The sequence below is a fragment of the Carya illinoinensis genome, chromosome 1 (genome assembly GCF_018687715.1).
Source record: "Carya illinoinensis cultivar Pawnee chromosome 1, C.illinoinensisPawnee_v1, whole genome shotgun sequence".
NCBI lineage: Eukaryota > Viridiplantae > Streptophyta > Magnoliopsida > Fagales > Juglandaceae > Carya > Carya illinoinensis.
The window spans coordinates 36,746,066-36,769,574 of NC_056752.1; the positions used below are offsets into that span (position 1 = coordinate 36,746,066).

The 23,509-nt window shown below is 35.9% G+C and overlaps 1 protein-coding gene across 2 annotated transcripts; it reads left to right on the forward strand.

The window, feature by feature from the left end:
• Positions 1 to 20,059: 20,059 nt before the first annotated feature.
• LOC122316589 (F-box/kelch-repeat protein At1g16250) lies at positions 20,060 to 23,373 on the forward strand. Of its 2 annotated transcripts, none has more exons than XM_043133246.1 (4): positions 20,060 to 20,309; positions 20,740 to 21,337; positions 21,667 to 22,246; positions 22,953 to 23,373. In XM_043133246.1, exons 2-4 carry the CDS (start codon positions 20,829 to 20,831, stop codon positions 22,965 to 22,967), a joined length of 1,104 nt encoding a protein of 367 aa, XP_042989180.1. In that variant the 5' UTR covers positions 20,060 to 20,309; positions 20,740 to 20,828; the 3' UTR covers positions 22,968 to 23,373. The 2 variants fall into 2 exon arrangements, with proteins under 2 accessions (XP_042989180.1, XP_042989171.1); XM_043133237.1 differs by having other exon boundaries at positions 20,762 to 21,337.
• Positions 23,374 to 23,509: the final 136 nt, after the last annotated feature.

The following is a 23,509-nucleotide window of genomic DNA, read 5'->3' on the forward strand; positions in this document are numbered from 1 at the left end:
CTCAGTTTTCTGAACTTGAACCCCATTAAAACCTTTGAACCTTCTCTTCTCCTGTCCTGGGTTTTTCTGGGCAAACATCTTCCTTAATTTTTTAGCATAAAAAGCTATCTCCTTGTCACTCATGGCAAGTTTATCAGAAGATTCACCAGACTCCTCTCTAATAGCATTGAGGGCTATGGACTTGTTTCTCTTATCCATAGGAAGAGTATGTTCATAGGTTTGTAAGGAACCCACCAACTCTTCAATCCTCATGTTGTCCAAGTCTTTGCTTTCTTCTATCGCAGTGACTTTGGGACGAAACCTCTTAGGAAGAGATCTAAGGAATTTTCTCACAATTCTGTTCCCAGGTATTTTATTCCCTAAATTAAAATGAGAATTGACAATATCATTAAGTTTGCCATAGAAGCCATCAAAAGTTTCATCATCCTTCATCCTAAGTTCTTCAAAGTTGGTGGTCAGCATTTGAAGTTTAGAATTCTTTACAGTCTTGGTACCTTCATGGGTAACCTCAAGAATGTCCCATACCTCTTTGCAATTTTCACACATGGAGATTCTCTTGAACTCCTCCTGGGACACAGCCATGAACATCGCATTCAGGCCTTTGCTATTCCAACTACACTCGTTGACTTCATCCCTAGAGTAATTTTTTACATGCTTGGGGGTTTGGACTCCCTCAATGACTGCAACCGGTTGTTTCCATCCCTTTGTTACAGAAGTCCACACTCGTTCATCCACAGACTTAAGGAAAGCTCTCATTCGAACTTTCCAATACGCATAGTTGTTTCCATAAAAAAATGGTAGAGATGTGAGTGATTGAGACCTATCCATTTAGACCACTATAACAAAATCACACTCAGGAACTAAATCCTAGCGGAGTGAACCCGCTCTGATACCAATTGAAAAAGCAGTGGTTCTACACAACACTATACCTAGAGAGGGGTGAATAAATGTAATCCAATTTTTATGGCCTTTTAAAAATTGGTCAACCAAGCAGTTAGTAAATTAATCAAATAATACAAATAATTAACACATAATTTTGATCACAGAGTGTAAACTCATTTGAAGAATATCTTCAAAATCTAAAACCAATCCGAGTGTAAGACACCACCTCAAATCCACTATAGAAATTTTAGTTTGTTACAACCAATTTAGAAACACTCACAAAACATTCATAGTAGCTAAACTTGGCTTGCAACACCACAAGTGACCCACTCGATCTCTAAATGCATATAGTGTCGAAACTCCAACCTTTCTATAGCTTCCCACGAGAACCTCTCAATCTCTGCATCAAGAGCAGCTCCAGACTCTTCCGACCAACAAATATGTCCACTTCAATGCACTCATGTAAGAGTTGATTTTGAGTATGGTGTGATGAAGAAGTGTTTATCCAAGAGAGAATCAACCAAGTGGGGGAGAGGTTGCTCTAAAAAGTTCTTGGAGACCCTTAGGGTTTTTGCTCTGATTCTCCACACTTAGAACAGAAGTTAAGCTGTTCTATTTATAGTTCCAATCAAAGGAGGCACTTGAAAGTCCTAAATTGTAAGCGATCTGGAACATTGGCTGGAGCGAAGTATTGAGTGAGGGTCGAGCGACACACTCTACCTGAGTTTGCTCGAGCTTAGTGTCGAGCGAGCGTCGAGCGGCACACTCTACCTGAGTTCGCTCGAATTCAGTGTCGAGCGGAACAATTTGCCTGAGTTCGCTCGAATTCAGTGTCGAGCGGAACAATTTGCCTGAGTTCGCTCGAGTGCCCTGTTGAGCGAGGGTCAAGTGAAGACATCTGTTTTGACCAATAATCAGCACACTTCAAGCACACTTCAAGCCTTTCTACAACAACACTTGTTACAATACTATTTTACACAGGTTTTTATAAGAATATGCCAATACACTCATTTTTCCCTCAACATACTATATTATATAATATAGTATATTATAATGTATAACGATATAGTTATAATATATAGTTATCTATATAAGATTTTAAAATTTAATGTTATATTAATTAGTAATTTAGAATATAATACAAAATTATTTTATATATAATTATATATTATATATAAATTATATATAATATAATAAGTCATATAAAATACTTTATATAATATAAAAAATTAATATATATATATATATATATATATATATGAAACGGTCTGATCCAATTTGGCCCAGTGTTTGAAAAAGGGAAACTGGTACCAGATTGAACCAATTTAAAACCAGACTGACCCACCAATTTGGTCTGTTATACCAGTTCACTGGTTTTTTTTCACCCTTACTCCTACGTTTCACCTTATTAATTTGGTTTCCCTTCCTCCCGCCCCTACCATCGATGAATATCTTTTTCTAAATACTAATCCCTAATTTTTAGTTTGGAATTTCCATTCATCTACTATCAAGTTCAGTCCTCAATTGATTTTTACAGATTTGCCAAAATTCTTAATAAAGCCCGTCATGTGGCTTGTAATAAATATGCATTATGATTCATTTTAGAAATGTATACAATCTATGTGTCATGATAATAATAATCAATAATCAATATTTAAAATTAAAAAAGAGACTAGATTAATGAAAATGTAAATTGACCTCTTCTTTTCAATAAAAGGGGTCGCCCTACTCCCAAAGAATAGAGGGTGGCCTTGACCACTAGAGATCTGGGATGGCTGAGTGGCCTCCTTGCTTCTCACTAGTAGTGACTTTGTGACGCCCCCAAATTCCGTTTGGGATCGGACGGATATTTGAAGCGTCGAGACATGCAACACAAGGTTACCTGCCCCCGTTCATGACATATAAGATGCAATATTCCTAACATGCATATAACATTATGCAATATTCGCAGCGGATAATTTTTTTTTAGCAATACTATGCACCAAACTGAAAATATTCCCAATACTTAAAACATACTTCATATATAAAGATCCATTGAATAACTAAGATCACAACACTAGTCCAAAATAGTTATGATCTAAAAGTATTGGAGATGCAACTTCATCGTTCAAGTAGTAATTTAACTACTATATTAACATTAACAACGCACCGTCGTTCAGTCGACTGTGTCTAGTTGGTCAGCTCCTGATCCTCCTTCAGGTCCTGTAACAAGATCTACCATTCGGGGGAATAGTAGTTAAGACTACCATAGTGAGATTTGATTACAAATCTCAGCAAGTTAACAAAAAAAAAAAAAAACTTCCACACAGGCTAATGATGCATGGATGACAATAAAAGCATAAATGCATAATCAAATTCATAAGTAATTAAAACATAACTTAGCATACAATATAGCATAATTGACATAACTGAAATTGAAACATGAACTGAACTTGACTTGACATGAACTTGATTTGAAACTTGACTTAGCATGAACTTGCTCTGAAACTTGAATTAACATGAAAAATATATACTCCATAGTTGTTGTGGCCCCATGTATTCTACGTGTAAATACATACTCCACAGTTGTTGTGGTCCCATGTATTCTACGCAAACTTGACTTAACATGAAAAATACATACTCCACAGCTGTTGTGGCCCCATGTATTCTACGTGTAAATACATACTCCACAGTTGTTGTGACCTCATATATTCTACACATCACAATGCAATTAAATACATACTCCACAGTTGTTGTGGCCCCACGTATTCTACACAAACTGAATGTACTCAAGATGAAACGTGACTGGAATACGAAAGGACTGAAACCCTGACGTAACATAACGTGATTTGAACATAACTTGAAATACATGACCAACTTGAGATAGAAACATTTCGTAACATGGCATAACATATAATAGACAATATATTTAACATGACATACTTGTAATGTACAGTAATACATGACAGAATACATTATGTAACAGATAAAAATTGATGACAGAATATATTCTGTATAATACACAATTACGTGATAACTTGGCATGGCATGACATATATGATAACATACATACATACACTGTAGTTCCTTTACTTAGCACACATACACAGTAGACTGTTAGTAAGTTAAAAGCTAACTTACCTCGATCTCCGCGTTTCTTATAAAACTTTAAGCGCGATCATGAGGAACTGTAATTAGTGATTCTAAAAGTTAGCACTAAATCACTAATAAATTGAAATATGGAAAATACTAACTTAAAGAGTAAAATTTCCATTTTACTCTCTGCATGTAAGAAAATGACCGTTTTACCCATAACTTAAGGATTTTGCATACTAACTCCAAAAGTCACCAAAATTTACATGCATCATGTAAATTTTATCCTCAATTCAAATATCAATTTAGAAAAATTTAAAACCAATCACAACTATTAAAACTCCATAGGGCCGAAATTCCCATATGCTATTTCTATTGATTTTTGTTTCCAACTTGTTTTGATCAACCTTTTGATCTATGACTTATAAATATGTGATCTTCAAACCAAACCATCACATGGTTTAAAAAGATATCCTAAAACATATATAAGCTTCTAATTCAAGATCACATGGTTAAAAATTAACCAAAATATAAATTTAGCCAAGAATATTTACACTTTGGCTTATCTGAATATCTCTTTGCATAAAATTTCATATCTTTGAAACTAACATCAAATATCTTCAAAATAATAATATAACATGTATATAAGATGCTTAGGATCCTCCAATAAAATTATCAAAGTCATTGGAATAGGTTTAGACCACCAAAGAGTTAAACTTTCTCAAAACAGAAACTGTTTTTCCTCTTCCAGTTTCTAAGTTTCTAAATCTAAGAAAATCTTTCATCAAAACCTTTAATCATGCAAAAATCCTCAACCAATAGTCATATATACATGTTAACAATACTCCATAAAAATTTTGGACCAATATTTATCCATTAGCTTGGTCAAAAACTCCAAACTATAACATATTCTCCAGTTTATCTCTCAGAATGACCTTTCTATAGTTTACATAATATTTTACTAACCAAATGATCTTCAAATAGGAAAAATAAGATATCTATGTAAACTAGACTAAAAAAGGAACAACTTATATGAAGGATACTTTATGATAAAACATTTACAAAAGTTTCGAAATGGGCGTGCAAAAGAACTCATAAAAACTATCCAAGAGAGAGTGTTTGATATTCTTTTAATGGAAAGTGTAAATGAAGATAATTTCGTGCGGAGGGGTGGCTGGAGATACTTATGGATGAGATATGGAAGAGATGAGGTTGGAGTGAGAGTTAAGTGTGGGACTCTCTTACCCGAAGTGAGAGTTAAGTGTGGGACTCTCTTACCCGAAGTGAGAGTTAAGTGTAGGACTCTCTTATCCAATAATATCCACGAAATTAGTTTAAAATATTTTTATCTAATAATATCCACAAAATTAGTTTAAAATATTTTTATCCAATAATATCTACAAAAATTAGCTCAAGATATTTTTATCCAATAATATCTACAGTTTTGATCAGACGTTTCGTCCGCAAATATGAAAAAGTGTTATTGTGCCATAAGACCTTAAATAACCCTCCGAGTCTAATGGCACAAACCATAATACATTTTGACACTTCTAACTATCTCCAATAATCAAAAACACACTTCAGATACCATAGTAAATAATAACACTAACTATGTAGTTAAACTAAAACCTATACGATTAATGGATTCGTGAAAACTTATGGGGTCTTCACGAGGTTCTTAAAACTAATAGAAATTTCACAATTAAATTTCTAGCGGGCTGTTACAGACTTCATCTAAACTAGGTGCTATTCTTAGGGAGATCAAGTGATGGTCACGAGTTTCGCCTCTAGCAAAACCCAAGCCAGAGGAGCTCCTCCCTCCCTCCTTCCATTTGTTTAGACTAGACAGTGTGTAGTGATCTTTTTTTCTTTTTTTCGTTGTGTTTTAAGTCCAAAGTGTTGTGAAATGCTAATTTTCTGTTCTCCAAAGGCCAATGACCACCATTTGTCCCACCATAGAATTTCCAACCTGCCGATGGTTCAAACGGGTAAAGAATTTCGTCAAACAGTGCGGTGTGTAAGTCACACTCGCGGGTCAAAGTGCACTTGAGTTCCACATGCCATCGTATAGGGAAGCTCCTACTGTCACCACACACGGTAGGGACAAGAGCCCTTGGTTTCTTCAAACTCAACTAACAACTACACTTCTAGGATATCGCGTGTCCCTCACGTGCCACCACAATCTATTTGTTTTTGTATTTTTTTCTACAAGGTTGAAAATATGGATCTACAGTTTTTCAAACTATAATTTTTTATTTTCACATCTATCTTTTTATTTTTGTTATTTGCTTTTGTTTAGGTAAAAATAAAAAAAGAAATAGTCTCTTGGACATTTTGTCTATAGAGTGAAAGTCATTTTCTCATTTGGAGGGTGATGTTTGGAAGCCCTCTTCCCCTCAGAAGGGTAGGGGATGAAATCTTTGATTTAGGCAGAGTATTGTCTCTGATACGGTTGTCTATTTAGAGTTATAGAAGTTAAGACTATACCAGTCACAAAGGAATTTGTGTATTGAGGAAGCCTCAATTGTGAATAGTTAGCTTGTAATTGTATTAGGTTACAAATGTAATTTCATTTTTATGAATGAATAAAGTCTATTTCTCAAAAAAAAAAAAAAAAAAAAAAAAAAGAAGGAGGGTGATGGTCATGACCACCCCTCAAAGAGGTAGAGAGATATATTAAGGTTTAGAGCCGTGCTGCTATAGCCACCGTACAAGTCAAAATTATTATTTTTATTTTACCTCCTTTTTCTTTTTATATTTTTTAAATATATTTCAATATTTTTAAAATAATAAAAAATACATTAATATATTAAAAATTACTTCCTTAATCATTAAATTTTTTTTTTTCTGAGCAGTACACTTAAGTAAGCAAGCTAGTTTTATTCTAAGGTTTAATATTTCCTATTTTTAGAGTTTTTGACCTTTCAGTTTTTTTTTCTTTATATATATATATATATATATCTATTTAATCTTACATATGTCATGGATGAGTATTATTGTGACACAGATGAACGATACTTCAATATTTTCTTTAGAGAATTTGAAATTTAGTTATTCTAGCCATATTTATTAAGTATTTTTTTATTTAAATGATTGGAGTACGATTAAAAATAATAAAATAGAAAATAAAGATAAATCATGTGATCATCCTGATCCCAAATACTTAAAAAGATTTGACAACAAGGTCATTTTGACCCATGAGCCGGGATGAATTTACCTTTTCCTTAGTTGGAAACTGGTCGGGTTGCTCCTTTTATGGTAGCACAATTAGAAGAGAGGCAGACGCAAACAGACAATTTTCTTTTAATTTTCGTTACGACGATGGCAATCCCAACACCACAAAGATTATATATTTATCCCATTAAACCTCACCCTGTAAGTTGACTATTGTAATGGCTTTGAGGGTCAGCATTAGGTTATTCCGTTCCAAATGTGATTTACTTCATCTCTAGTACATTTCACGAAGTAGGTTTCCTCTGAAATTCGTAACAGTCTAAATGAGAACATATGCGAAAAAAGAAGTGCAAAGATGAAAAGGCTAGAACCTTGATTTTTTTGAAGGAATCAGCACCTCCAAGCGTGGTGTTAAGCCTTCTATTTTTCATGTAATGTGACCAAAACATTTCTTCATTTTTGTATCCTCCTCACCAGGTAACTACTCGCTAGACTCTCAGTAACAAGTAATAGAAAAGAAGGCTAATCATAATTGAGCCCTTTTTTTTTTTTTTAGAAGTAAACAAATATGTATTCATCAATGAACGTTATCAGAATTACATCTTTTATCCCTCTCTATGCTCTCAGCTATACATGATGGTGACTCTTCCATCCATATAATCTCTGTATCTATGTGTAAGGCTTCCTTAGCTAACCTGTGTGCCACACCATTTGAGCTTCTTTGTGCATACTGAATCTTCCATCCCTTCTGATACTTAAGCGTTTCCTTCACATCCATCACAATGCTGCCATATAAAGGATAGTCTGAGTTTTCCCCATTAACAGCTTTGATTATTACCTGAGCATCACCCTCAAATAAGACTCGGCAGAAGCCAAGATCTCTGCATAATTCCAAAGCTTTCCAGAGTGCTAAACATTCGGCCATGGCTGGAAGTTGAACATGTAGTCTCTGATCACAACAGGCAGTGAGAACCTCTCCCATTTCATCCCTTATTACTATCCCTAGACCAGCTATCCCTCTTTTTTGATCAAGGGCTGCATCCCAATTGACTTTCACACTCCCTGCTGTGGGCTTCTTCCATCCTTCTAGTGTTATGAGCCTTCTGTTGGAATTTGTATGTACTGTTGTTAATTTGGCCCTCTGGAATTCTCTGAGCTGCTCCCTCGCTGAGTTGATAAGTTGCCTAGGTGGAATAAATTTGTTGTCAAACACCAGTTGATTCCTCCTTAGCCAAATGCTTCTCATAACCATAGCTACTTCTTCCATTTCTTCTTTGGACAGAATCTGATCCATCTTCTCTATCAATTCCAGAAAGTTATCTTCAGATATCCTCCACTTCTGAATTCTAACACTGGATTCAATCCAAACATCAGATGATGCCACACACTGCCATAGGACATGCATAACTGACTCCTTGTGTAATTTGCAAATTGGGCATAGATCATTACCCGTTACTTTTTTTGCCATCAAATTGCTCTTAGTAGCTATGTAATTATTTCCAGCTTTCCATAGAAAGAGTTTTACTTTTTCTGGAACATTCAGCTTCCAAATGTTATCCCATCTCGCATCTCTGTTAAGTTCTGTTGAAGACTCCCCTTTATTCCTCCTCCTTCTTTCCATCTCTAAATAATAAGCACTTCTCACCGAGAAGAGCCCTTTTCGTGAAGGACCCCATACCATTTTATCATCACCACCTGTCTTGCTCACTGGAAGACTGAGAATCTGCTCCACTTCAGCTTCCACAAAAATCTCACGGATTAGAGCCTCATTCCAGTTCCTCTCCTCTTCTATAATCAGTTCTTTCACCAATGCCTCTCTGTGTAGCCTCGAGACTAGAGACTGGACACTGAAACTAGAAGGGACAGATAGCCATTTATCCTTCCATATCTTTATGTTTTTCCCATTCCCAACTCTCCATCTCATCCCTTCCTTGATTAACTCAGAAGCCTGCTTTATACTTTTCCAGATATGAGAGGGTCTTTTTCCCAATTTTGCTTCCAAAAAAGATGACTTTCTGAAATACTTTTCCTTAAAAATCTGGGCCACCAGACTTGTGGAATTTGAAAGAATTCTCCATCCTTGTTTAGCAAGTAAGGCCAAATTGAAAAACTCCACATTTCTGAATCCAAGACCCCCTTTTCCTTTTTGCTGTCCCAATCTGTCCCAGCTACCCCAATGCAAACCTTTATTAGTTTTCTGATTGCCCCACCAGAATTTAGCCATCAAACCATTAAGTTCATGACATAGCTTTTTTGGGAACAAGAATACACTCATGGTGTATGTGGGAACTGCTTGAAGAACTGCTTTAATGAGAACTTCCTTTCCTGCTGCTGAAAGGAAAGAGTTTTTCCAATTGGTTACTTTTTTCCACACTCTTTCCTTGATGCCCCTGAAAGTAAGGTACTTGGATCTTCCAACTACTGAAGGTAGCCCCAAATATTTTTCATAAGACCCTACCATAATTGATCCCCCAGCAGTTTGTATGCGGGATTGCTCAATTAACTGTGTGTTTGAGCTGAAAAAGATGGCAGATTTTTCTTTATTAAGAACCTGACCTGAGCCCCTTTCATATACCTGGAGAAGATCTTGAATCTTGTGCCACTCCTCCACTGTTGCCCTTCCAAATAGAACACAATCATCTGCAAACAAAAGATGATTGATTCTAACTCCTCCCCTTACCACATTCACCCCCCTTGTTACCCCTTTCAAATCTGAATAATTCAAAAGAGTTGAGAGTCCTTCAGCACACAGCAAGAAGAGATAAGGAGATAAAGGGTCTCCTTGTCTCAATCCTCTGGAAGGATAAAAGACAGGTCCTGGTTGTCCATTAACTAATACTGAGTAGGACACTGATTTCACACAGCCCATGATAAGCTGGATCCAATTAGCACCAAAACCCAGTTTTTTCATGACTGCTTCCAGGAAACCCCACTCCACTCGATCGTAAGCTTTTGACATATCTAGCTTGATGGCCATAGCTCCCATTCTTCCCTTCTTTCTAGCTTTCATAGAATGCAAAAGCTCATATGCTATCATTACATTGTCAGTTATCAATCTCCCTGGTATAAAAGCACTTTGATTTTGAGAGATTATTACATTCAGAAACTTTTTCATCCTATTGGCTAAGACTTTAGACATGATCTTATAAACCACATTACAGAGGCTGATTGGCCTATAATCACTAACTTTTACAGGACACTTAACCTTAGGAATGAGTGCTATAAAAGTATGATTAATAGAAGGGGCAAGAGAATTACCATTCAGCCAGGAAAGGATGATTCTGCTGACCTCATCTCCAATGATAGACCAATGCTCTTGATAGAAGCAAGCTCCAAAGCCATCTGGTCCCGGGGACTTTAAAGGTGCCATCTGATGAAGAGCCTCCTCAATCTCCACTCTTGTAAAGACCTTTGACAGTCCCTCATTCATGTGGTTGGTGACTTTAGGTTCCATCTGAGCAATACAATTCTCAAAGTCTTCTGAACTCGGGTTTGAGGTGGTGAATAGCTTCCCAAAATAGTCATTGAATGCCATCTCAATTTCTTCTTGTCTGGACCAACATCTTCCATCTTCATCTCTCACTTCTAAAATTTTGTTCTTACTTCTTCTTTGAGTAGCACAACTATGAAAGAACTTAGTGTTTTTATCCCCTAGCTGGTACCAGTTTTGCTTGGCTCGCTGTCTCCACTTCAAATCCTTTTGTTCTAGCATTTTTTCTAATTCCCTTTGCAGTGTCTTGATTGCTTGCTGGCTCTCTTCACACTCATCTCCTTGCAACCTTTTCAACTCTGATGTTTTCTCTCTTATTTCCTTCTCGGAGTTAACCCCTTTATGTCTGCTCCACCTTAATAAAGCAGACTTGCTCCTTTCCAGATATGAGTGCAGATTGTGAGTGCCTTCTTTTTTCCACACTTGCTTTAGTACCTCAGAGCATTCTTCCTCCATAGCCCAGCTGGCTTCATATCGAAACACCCTTCTCTTCCACTCCCCCTCTCTTCTTTCTTGATTTATAATCCATAGTAATGGCCTGTGATCTGAACATCTGCCCACCATCACCTCTGTCCAGCTCTCCTTAAACCAGTTTTTCCATTTTGCATTAACCAAAGTTCTATCTAATCTTTCTTTGGTAAAAGTATCATCCTCATGTTTATTGCTCCAGGTAAACTTATCTCCTCTCCAACCCAAGTCAAACAATCCACAGTCTCCTAGCACATTTCTGAACATTGCCATTTGACTCTCCTTCCTTGGCCTACCACCCATTTTCTCATCGTGTGCAACTATTTCATTAAAATCACCAATAACTCCCCAACCTGTGTTCATGTCTAGTTTGAGTGATGAAAAGAACCTCCAAGAGGCCCCTCTTTTGCTAACCTCAGGTTCTCCATAATACCCTGTGAGTAACCACTTTTCATGTCTGTTTCCATTCTTAATCCAAAGACTAATATGTCTTTGTGAGTAGTTGGCCACCTCAGCAGTAATAGTATGGTCCCATAGCATGATCAGACCCCCCTTCCTTCCCACAGGTTCCACTACCATAAACCCATCACATCTCAGCCTTCTTTTTATTACTTCAGCCTTTCTACTAATCATCTTAGTTTCCATTAAGAAAACTACATTGGGTCTCTTCTCCTCCACCATCTGGTAGAGGTCTTGAACTGTCCAAGGGTTCCCAAGCCCTTGGCAGTTCCAACTTAGTGTTTTCATTGGGATAGGTGGGGCTGCTTAACAGCCTCCACCTCTTCTTTTCTTGTTTCTTCCATCTCCTCCCCTTCTGCCCTTGTCTCATTTTTTCTCTGTTTTTTCCTATTATTCCCCTTCTCATATTTACATTTCCTTTTTCTCTCATGTATACTATCTGTATTACTGACATCATTTTCTGTTACCTTCCCCCTTACTTTCCTTCTCCACCTTCCACTTCCTTCTTCATCTGCCTCAACAGAATTAGCCTTAAGAACCTCCTCCTCTATTCTATGTTCTGCCAGAACTAGCATTTCAGCCTCTTTAACTATCACTTCTGTTAGTCCTTCTTCGTGGCCCTCACTTCCTATTATAATTGAGCCCTTGAATAACAAGAATGGACCCAACCTGAAACAAGCCCGATACAACTACAAAGAAAAGCGTACATGTTCTTAACATAAAGACCCAAAAGAGTCTTAACGCCCTCAGGCCCCACAAAATAAAACCAGACACGATTAACTCCAGCTACAGTCGACTACATCCATTTGCTGCCATGGAACTTGCCTAAAGCCTAAGGGATCCCTAACATCTGCTCCCGGCCCCTTAAAAAGGCATTGTCCACAAGGTTGAAGTATTGTCGGCGGAGCTATTCAATCGAAAAACTCAAGTGGATTCCTCTTCAGGTATGTGGCACTCATTTTTATTAGGTCCCATTTGATTATACATATGAGATGAGATGAGATGAGATGAGATGTTTTAAATAGTAATAAATAAAATATTTTTATAATATAATTTTTTAATATTAATTTTATATATAAAATTTAAAAAAATAAAATTATTTATTATATTTTGTATGAGAATTTAAAAAGAATTATAATGATAAGTTTAGATGAAATGAGATGAATTTTATATAACCAATCAGGACAGCTCAATCAAAGGTTGGTTATCGAACTGGGTCATCTGTTGTTGCAAGACACTTTCAAGCCCGAGGAAGGAACAACTAAAGGGCCCAAGTGTTTATTAAGGCAAGACACATGGAACACTGGATGACTTGAGGACCCGACGACAGCTCTAATTTATAAGCTTCCTCCCTAATTCGTTGTAAAACCATGAAGGGTTCGAAGTAGTGAGGAGAAAATTTAGAACTTGGGCGTTGAACGACACTTTGCTGCTTGTATTTCTATAGCTTGAGGTATACCCGATCTCCCACCTCAAATTCACGCTTGGTGTGATGGTTGTCATATTGTCGTTTCATAGAAGCCTGTACCGCTAACAGGTTCTTCTTTAGTAGAGCTAAGATCTCATCTCGTGATCTAAAGTGGCAATCCACTGCTTCATTATGTGTAGTGCCTGAGACGTATTGTAGAAGGGTAGGTGAAGGAAGCCCGTACAAGGCCTCAAAGAGAGCAAGTTAGGTGATAAGCCCCCCCCGATAACCAAGTTAGACACTCTTAGGGTAAGTATGAACAAAGCATCTTAGATATTACTAGACACAGTACTGGTTCACCATCTCTGTTTGACCATCATACTACTGGTGGTAAGATGAGCTATAAAAAAGTTGGGTGCTATGTTATTGGGGTTGTCGTACATCTGTTGTGGAAGAGATTAGTGGTCACTTTATAAGTATATGGAAAAACCTCATCTTTTGAGCTAGTTTTTAGAGTTGAGAGAGGTCCAAGACTACCCTACATTGGTATCAGAGTCTAAATTTACCAAAAATCTCATACCCAACAGTCAATGAGAGAAATGAGTTGTCACTACTCCAAATCAAGGCCCAATGTGTGAGGGAAGATTATTGGGATTATCTCACATTGGTTGTAGAAAGAACTAATTTTCACTTTATAAATGTAAGGAAAAGTCTCACATTCTAATGTGTGACACGTATATAAGATTAGATCTTGATAATTTGTTACATACATATAGAAATAAAATTCTAAAAATAAAAATTAATATATTTTTCAAATTTTGACTATAAAGTTTTATGGAATAAAATTTATCTATTATTATTTTTGTAATGAAATGTTTAGAATTTATTTATTTCATAAAAACTATCAAGTGATCTTTTAGACAATTATATTTATTCTAATATGTAAGCTAATTTATCAAGTTTCATATAAAATCTAAATATTTTCGTATCATATTAAACATATGATACTATAATTGAGACCTTAAAAAAAAATTTCTTCCTCAATGAATGCTATAGGATAAAACCTCACTTATTTATCATATAAATAATCAATTTCAAATGATTTTTCTTATATTTTCACTTTGAATTCCATATTAAGAAATCTAATTTTGTATAACAAAAACTTTGGGATCCATATTAATAAGTTTATCAATTTTCCTAAACTTAATTTTAATTTAATTTTGGTAAGGCACATCCTTGAAAATGGATAATGTATACAAATTATACAAAATTCTAGGATTATAGGAAAAACACCGGAAAGAGAGAGAGGGGGAGAGAGACATTTCTAGGTATATTTATAAAATTATGAAGAAGACCTATATTTATAAATTTTTTAGAGAGCATATGGGAATTATAAATTGTTTAGAGATCATTTTCTATATTTATAAAATTATGAATAAGATCTAAGGGTATTTTGAATTTTCAAACAAATTTGGGGGGCTCAACGTGGGTCCGCCACTAAGAAGGTGGCAATGCTGAGCTTTCCACACCACTCAAGGATCTTGGTGAAGGTGAAATGTAATAACTCATAGGTTTATTTCCCCTCCTTGGGCTATTAATATATTTCTCCTGGATTTTAGCTGACCCAAAAACAGAGTGAAATTATGTGATTAGAGTCTTTTGAAGAGAGCCTAATTTCATCTTTAAGTGCACTAAGAAAATAACTAAGTTTGTAACTCTTCAAGACTCTTCTTAGGCAATTAGAAAGTACCTCAAATTAAGTTTTGTAATCTGCCACACTAGAAGTCTACCTCAGCCTTGTAATAGCCTTCATGGTGTCATCGTAGGATGAACTCCCAAACCTGACCTACAAGGCTTGGATAAAAGAATCCTAGGCGTGGAAACCGCTAGTTTCCTCTCCATCCTCAAACCAAACTAGCACATCAACCTCCATATAGAAAGAAGACATCAAAATCTTTGATGGTCCGGCATAGGGTGTAATGCAGAATAGTGGTTCACCTTATAGATCCACCCTGTCGTGTTTTCCTATTCAAACATCAGAAACTCCAGCTTAATGTAGTGAAATTGCATTCCCCCTAAAGCTCTAGCACTCTTTGCATTTATTTCATTCTCAAGTGGAGGTGGGTGTCCCTCATTCAATGTTTCCAATATCAGGTCCATCTTCTTCAATAAATCATCCAAGAACATCGGATGGTTTCCCACCCTTCTAATCTTGATGTTCTTCATCCCTAGCATTAACTTCTCAAGTTCCTTATACTTGGTATGGTACCCTTTGCCATTGTTTACTATTTCAGCTACCAAGATCAACTCCTTTGATGTCAACTGATAACAGTCTAAATGAGAACAAATGCAAAAAAAGACGTGCAAAGATGAAAAGGCTAGAACCTTGATTTTTTGAGAAAATCAGCAACTCCAAAAGTGGCATTAAGTCTTCTATTATTCTATTTTCCATTTGTTTAGGTTACGTTTCAGTAGTGAGATGATATCAGATATTCAGTAAATAGTAATGAAAAAGTAATGAAAATGTAATGATAAAATATTAAATAGTAATATATAGGAGTAGAAAGTAATGAAAAATAGGTAAAAAATAATAAATAGTAGTGAAGTATTCTCAGAATACCCTAGTATTCAAACTAGCCTTAATTTGTATCCTCCTTACCAGCTAACCACTCGCTGGAATCTCGGTAACAGGTTACAGAAAATAAAGCTAATTACAACTAAGTTTTTTATTTTAAATAACCTCATTCATTGATAACATGATCAATTACAATTATTGAAGACAGTTAGGAGTTTCCTCCATGTTAACTATGTAATTAGTTACATATAATGCAGCCTTTCCTAGCTCATGAGCAACTGAATTACCCTCACGATTTATGTGACAAATTCACCATTCGTCATATTTAGCCTGTGTTTCTTTCAGATCTGAAATTATCATTCCAAAATAGCTCTCTTGTTGTTTCATCTGCTGGACTTCTTTAACAACTATTTAGGAATCTTCGTCCAAAATTACTCTGTACATACCCAGCTCCAATTTAAATTTGGCTGTTCTACGTGCAGCTATGGTCTCTACTAACAAAGGTTCTGGATTTGAGTCTTGTTTCTCTCTCAAGGTAGCTAAAAAACTGCCATCTTCATCTTTGACAGCAGCACCAATTCCTATTTTACAAACATTCTTATCGACTGCCACATCCCGGTTGATTTTGCAAAAGCCTTGAGGTGGACATTCCCACATTCTTCTTCTTGAGTTAATAGATGAAGTTTGAGTAGCTTGTCTTGTCTCTACTGATGAGATCTCATCTTGCAAGTGTCTAACTCTTTTGATTACAGAGTTTGTGTTAATGTAAATATTCTTGAACACTAGTTGATTTCTTCTCCACCATAAGGTCGAAAATATTAGAGCTAGCTCCTGCATTTTATCCTTATTCAATTTCTTGAACATTTGCGGCATCAATTCTTTGAGACTCTTGGCTGAGCTCTGACTTTTCTGTATTTTCCTGTGACATAAACTGAGAACATCATTTGTTAAGACAAATTCCAACAGTATATGTTCTATGCTTTCTGGTTCCATTAAACACATAGGGCAAGTAGGATCATCCAGTACTTTCCTTTTGCATAGATTAAGCTTGGTGGGTAGCATGTTCTTACAAGCTCTTCACAAAAAGTTTTTTTGCCGCAAGAGGTATGATGATCTTCCAAATTCTGGTCCATTCTTCTCTAAGATTAGGATTGTGAGATCGTTGGCCCCTTATTCTCTCCATCCACTTCCCTTGTAAAAATGGTAGGCACTTCTAACTATAAAGTTACCATCTGTATTGCCTTTCCAAATTATCTTGTCTGGCTGGCTGTGATATCTCTCATTTTCTTTGTGTTTTTAAATATTTATTTTATTAATCATTCTTATTGGTTCTTTTATTTTAAATTAGTTATTATTATTTTGGTTATATTATTTTATTATTATTACTGCCTAAGTTGTGTAATTTATTTTAATGTGCTTTTCTTATTATTAATTATTGTCTATTATTTATTGGCTCTTTATTTTAAATTATTTTTTTATTGTTGATTTTTACTATTTTATTTTATTATTACTAAGAGAATTGTTAATGGATTATGCATATGTAAAGTTTAATTTTGATGAATGTAAGATGAATTTGAATTTTGGCTATTCCATTTACATAAGTCTCCACATTGGAATAGCTATTTTTTTATTATATAATAATAAAATAATATAAGATGAATTTAACTTTGGCTATTCACATCAAGTCTTCATATTAGATTACCCATTTATTTATTATATAGTAATGAGTAATTAATAATTTAAAAAAATATTTAATTTTTAATTCTTAATTGATTTTATTTTATCATATTTTAATTATTAATTATTATTTGATTTTATATTATCATATTTTACTATTTAATTTAAAAAAACTGATGAAAGTTTGTGGATGTAAATGGACAGAAGAGAGAGAGTGTTATATAAAAAAAAAAGTATTTAATACATGTACAGTAACTATCAAATTTGAATTTAGTTTTGGATTTATTGTAGCTAAAAGCTACTATAGTGATTGTTTCCCTATCCAATGTGGATAATTTTGATGTCATAATAGCTAAAAGGTACAATATTTTGGAATTTAGATAATTCGGTGAGAGTGTTCTAAATTGTTGTGTTTTATTAGCCTTTTTACTTGTTTTAAGACCCTAGACCCTTCATCTTGGGGTCTATTGATCCAACGGTGAGAAATTAAACATATATATTTTTTCTCTTATCTTTTTCTTCATTTCTTTCCTTTTTTCCCTCTCTCTCTCCTCCCTTCCCAAGCCAGTGCGAAAACCCCTTTCCCTAATTGAGCCTCTTCTCCTCCAACCCAATCACCATGCGCCACCCACCTCGTCACCACCACCGCCTTATGCCGGCCACCATCACTGCACCGAACTCAACCCCAACACTGCCTCAACTTGTTTTCTATAGTATGATTGGTTATGATGGGTCTTGGGTCTGTGAAGTGTTGGTTTTATGGATTTTGGTTATTGTCGGATGTGGGCCTTGGGCCGGATTGAAAGATGGGTTTCTTTGTGGAGTTGGACTGTGATAGTTGTATTTTATCTTATAAGTGATGTGTCATGACATCTATTATACTGTTACATGCATTTTCATGTTTTTTAATTGAAAACTGGATTTTATTGTTAAGAAAATATTTTTGAGTGCAAGCGTATCACGACCCAAAGTCGGGATGGGGCATTATCTCGGTAGAGTTCTTTTGGTCACTCGGGAGCATAATAAACTTAGTGACGTCCCTTGGGTTATTATTGGGGAACAACAAGATTAGACGAAATGTTAACACTTTCATGCCTACTTCGTGGTCCCTCTGCTAGCGAGGATTAGAGGATGCTTGGTTACGAATACGCTGGATGTAGAGCTAGGCATTACTCGTTACGAAGTCACATGCACAGTCGTTATCCGTGGTGTGACGAAAGGAGTCAGGGTATGCGAATGGTCTTTAGGAGAGATCATGGTGTATACAGGAAAAATGAATATATTGAGTCATTTCTAGGAAAATGACAGATTTTGATAAATGGATATGTGACTCATTTTCTGGAAAAATTGTGGATTTATATTTGAGCTATTTTCTAAAAATGAAAGATGGTATTTAATAGACGTGATTTGGGCCAAAATGGATTTTTGGTGTGTGTTGGAAAAACATGTTATTTTCAAGAAAAATGATGTTTTGGTCCAAAATGATGGTTTTGGTCTTATGCATGTTTTATCATTGCATGTATACACGTTGGTTGTATTTATATATTTTTATCTCTTAGATTGTTTGGTTGATTACATACTAAGATTCATAATCTTACTATGGTATTCCTACCCTACAGTTCCATTTTATGGAATCATAAATTTTAATGTAGAGGATGATGTTGAGTCTGAGGAATTGGTTCCGCAGGATGAGTGACTTGTAGTCGCCTTTTGATCATGGAATTTATTTCTCATTTTTGGCTATGTATTTTGACTTTTTATTTTATTATGATGGATATCTGTATCACCTCTTTGAATGGTTTTTATTTTAGTGTTTTTGTATATAAAAATTCTGGTATTTAGTTAAATATTTTTATTTATCTGTTGCGATTATTACTATACACTTTTGCATGTTCACATCAAGCATTTGGTGTTTGGAGTGTGTGACACATGCTGTCATCATCCCGGTGTTACGATTCCCACCTTTTCACATATGAAAGTCAAGGGCGCTAAACTAGTTGCACTGACTGATTGGCAATTGAGCAATGAGATCAGCTTCCTTTTTAATGAATATAGTTTGAATTAAAGGAAAATTCCACCTCTTTGTCAGCTATTAAAAGTCTTTCTACTTGAGCATCATTTCCCAATAATCTGTCTCCACTTTGACGTTTGTATAGCACAGGTTGAGGTAGCCATGGATCTAACCATATTTTCACTGTTTTTCCATTGCTTATATGTCAAATAAGTCCTTCTTTGCGAAGTGGTCTAGCTGATAAAATGCTTCTCCAGATATATGAGAGGCTGCTTCGACCCAACTCAGCACTTAAGAATTCTGATTTTGGAAAGTACTTTAGCTTCAAAACTGTAGCTGCTAGAGAGTTAGGATTGGTTACTAACCTCCATCATCAAATTCTCTAAATCCTAGCCCTCCTTTGCTATTGGACTGCCCCATTTGAGACCAATTCAACCAATTAATATTTCTTTCTTGATTTGCTTGCCCCCACCAATATCTTCTCATCATTTTGTTTAATTGCATCAACAATTTTTTGGCATTTTAAAAACACCCATCGAATAGGTGGGGATGGCCTGAATAACCGATTTTAGTAATACTTCTCTTCCAACCTCGGACGTAAAGTTTACCTTCCGATTGTTCATCTTGCTACTTGACAAGATTCCTTTGAATTCTTTGGTTCTTGATCGACCTATTAAAGAAGAAGTCCGAGGTACTTTTCATATACGGTCGTGACTCTGATGCCTGCATTTCTGATTATTCTGTCTCTCGTGGCAATCTGTGTATTCTTACAATTAAGCCATTGAATAACAAGAATGGGTCAAACCTGAAATAAGCTTGTTACAACTACAAATAAAGCCCTACATGTTCTTAAAATAAAACCCATATAAACTCCTAAACGCCCACAGGGCCCACAACATAAAGTCAGACACGACTAACTCGCTGCTGTCGACTACCTCCCTTTGCTGCCGTGAAACTTGCCTGAAGCCTAAGAGATCCCTAACAGAAATCTTGTTCGCGGCGTTTTGTTTCAGCTCCTCAATCGCATATGAAAGCCATACACTTTGATTTCAAGGAGGCGAAAGTTCAATGAGATTCCGTTGACATAACTCATGTAAGATAATCGTCTTTGCCGTATCTTGTTTCCCATTCGTTTCTGTCATTGTTCATTTTCTGTGCTAAATCGACCTAATAAACATATAAAAGTACGTTTTAGAAGAAGTATAATTTCTACTATGCTCGACTGAGGTGAAATTTCGGATGCGTGCTTCTCACTGTCTTGAAACTGTACCTTTGCTTGACGCCTTCACGGATTCTGACCATTTGACTTGTGAACCTTCTTAGAAATAGTGATTTGATGTCAGTGCCTTATATCGGAAAATATGTCATATGGTCAACCATTTGCCAACAACACCATCCCTCTTTTCATCAGCTTAATGGGCTTTCTTTTAGATTTATTTCTTAGTGTTATTTTTTGTTTGCGAACTTTTTATCCTTTTATCACTTTCCCCTTTTGTTTTCTTTCTTCCAAATATGCTGTTCAGCTTGTTAATCCCTGCAATTTAGGGAACATGTGGGTCAATCTATTATTCCCGGATTGCCGGATGACCTGGCTTTGAGATGTTTGGCAAAGATGTCCCATGGATACCATGGAATGCTTGAAACCGTCTCAAGAAGCTGGAGAGATTTAATCCGCAGCCCCGAATATGCCAACTTTAAAGCTAGACAAGGACGTTGTGGGGATTGGCTATTTGTTCTTACTGAAGGGTCGAGCAATGAGTGGGTTGCCTATGATCCTGAGGCTGATAGATGGCATCCTATACCCAAGATCCCAATTGGTCATGTTGACTGCCAACATGTTGGATTTTCTTGTGTTAGTGTCTACAATATGTTTTTTGTGATTGGTGGGTCTTATCTGCCACATAATCCTGCATTTCCCCATCAAAGGCCTTTCATAACAAATGACGTTGTGCATTTTGATCCGTACAAGAAACAATGGACTCGCATGGCAAGTATGCGAACACCACGATCTAATTTTGCGTGCAGTGTTGTTTCTGGTAAGGTTTATGTAGCTGGCGGACACAACTTATCTTGCACCCGAGGGCTTGCTCTTGCCGAGGTTTATGATCCTATGACAGACAAGTATGTTCATATATAAATTTTCATCTAGATTTCACAAAAGTTTATTGTTACATGCTATTTTTTGTATGTATTGAGGTATTTTTCTTGCACAGGTTATATTTGGTGGGTATTCAATCTAGCATGAACTTTTTCCAACTGTTCAACTCCTTACTTTGTTTTTGCTGGTTTGATAGAAATTCAGTTCTCATTTATTTTCTTAAAACATTTTTTAGTTCATAATAAGTTCATTTGATTGGCAAAAGCAAATAAGTTAATATGTGATTTAAATTTGTTCCTGCTTTTTATTATGTTAATGCCCTATATTAGCCATAACCAATCATAAGTTGCAGATGGGAGGAACTGCCGCCACTGTCCAATCCACAGATGGACTGCTTAGGTTTATCATATAAAGGAAAATTCTATATTCTGAGTGACCAGGTGGGCCTGACTGACCAAAGAACTTTCGAGGTTTTTAGTCCATCGAATAGAACATGGTGCATAGTGGACGATATATGGCCTTTCTCGAGGGCAATGCAATTTGCGGTTCAGGTAATAGGGGATGATCGTGTATATACTGTAGTCGATTGGGGCGATAGCTTCATTAGAACAAGGGATACTGAACAAGGAGAGTGGTATGATGTCGGCTCAGTTCCTCCTGTTGTTCTTTCTGACCACTCCCGCCCAATGGAGGCCTTTGGTTACGGGTTTGCTGCATTAAGGGATGAATTATATATTTTAGGAGGGAAGGTTCTCAAGTGGGAAGAATCAGGAGGTGGGAGGTTTGACATTGTAAAGTTGGGTTTGGTAAGGGTTTGTAATCCTTCTGTCACACCATTAGGATGGAGGGAAACTAGACCCATGTGTGGATCAGCACGTGGATCTATTGTTGGATGTGCATCCTTGGAAGAAAATTCTTCATTTCCCTCAAAGGTAATGTAAATTTTGATGTTGAACTAACTTTAGTTATAAGCCTTAGCTATGGTTTTGTTGATTATTGTGCAAAACCCTGGCATAAACTTCAGGCGAGAGCCTTTGAGAGTAATCCACCCAATTCATTGGTTTTGCCTTTTGTGAATTGAGCTACTTTATGTTTAAACCTTTTTTGGGGGGGTATATTAGGCATTACAGTATGTTTTTGCTTCAAAGATGTATAACTACCTAGAAACTCTCTTGTGTGGCATATATCCTGTTTTTTTAAGTCAATAAGAGTGTCTTTTCTTTTAGAAATGTGGGTTGTTTTTTCCTCTTATTGCATGATCATGAATCGCAAGGAACTCATTCTATTTCTCGAAGAGCAATAAGTATTTGATGATGTTAGATTTACAATACTGCTGACATTTATGTCTATTTTTCTCCCTATGTTGTTTGCTATCAGTATACTTTTTCTTTTTCTATTTTCATCTTGAGTTTCCCAGGTTTCTTTTATAACATAGAGATTTTTTTTTTTTTTTTAAATAAAGCAACATGGATTTGGTTATTGATATTGTCTTTCTAAGAAGAAAGTTTTTCTTTTCTTCTGGTACTTTCCCCCTTTTTTTTATATACTTTATGATACTGGTAAACTTCGTATTCTAACCATTCTCAGTTTTTAGTAAAGAACACAAAGTATCCGCTGATAAATTGTCTCATTTTTCAGGGTATGTATTGTTAGAGAAGGCAAATAAAGACTCATTTTCACTATGGCGAAAGAAAAATCTGGGGTTTCTAACCATTTATTGAGTCCAATACTTAAGCATAGTTAGCAGTACGGGTTGCTTCTCAAGACACTGAACGACGAGTGCAAGAAACAGGGGCAATGGATTGGTACTGAGGTGGTTGAAAGATTTAGCGAGATTGGTGTATCTTTTGGAGTGCATCTATCCAGAATAGTGACTGTTATCAGGCAGGGCATTGGAGCATAGTGATAGTGCTCCATCTTCTCGTATTACTATCCTTTTCACTTGGTTATATCACATGGGTTGTGCAGTTTTTAGGATTTGCTGCCTTTTACTCGATTGTTCTTATAATGTAGCAAGGGATTATTGATTTATGTAATTCAAGGATGTAGTTTGGTGCTCCTTTATGCATTTCTCTTGAATACATTCTATGTACTTGGACTCCTTTTTTTTTTTTTTTTTTTTTTTTTTTGGGGTGTGTCTTAGGTAAGAAGAAAAGGAAATAACTCTTCAAATAAGATTGTACTCTTCGTTACGC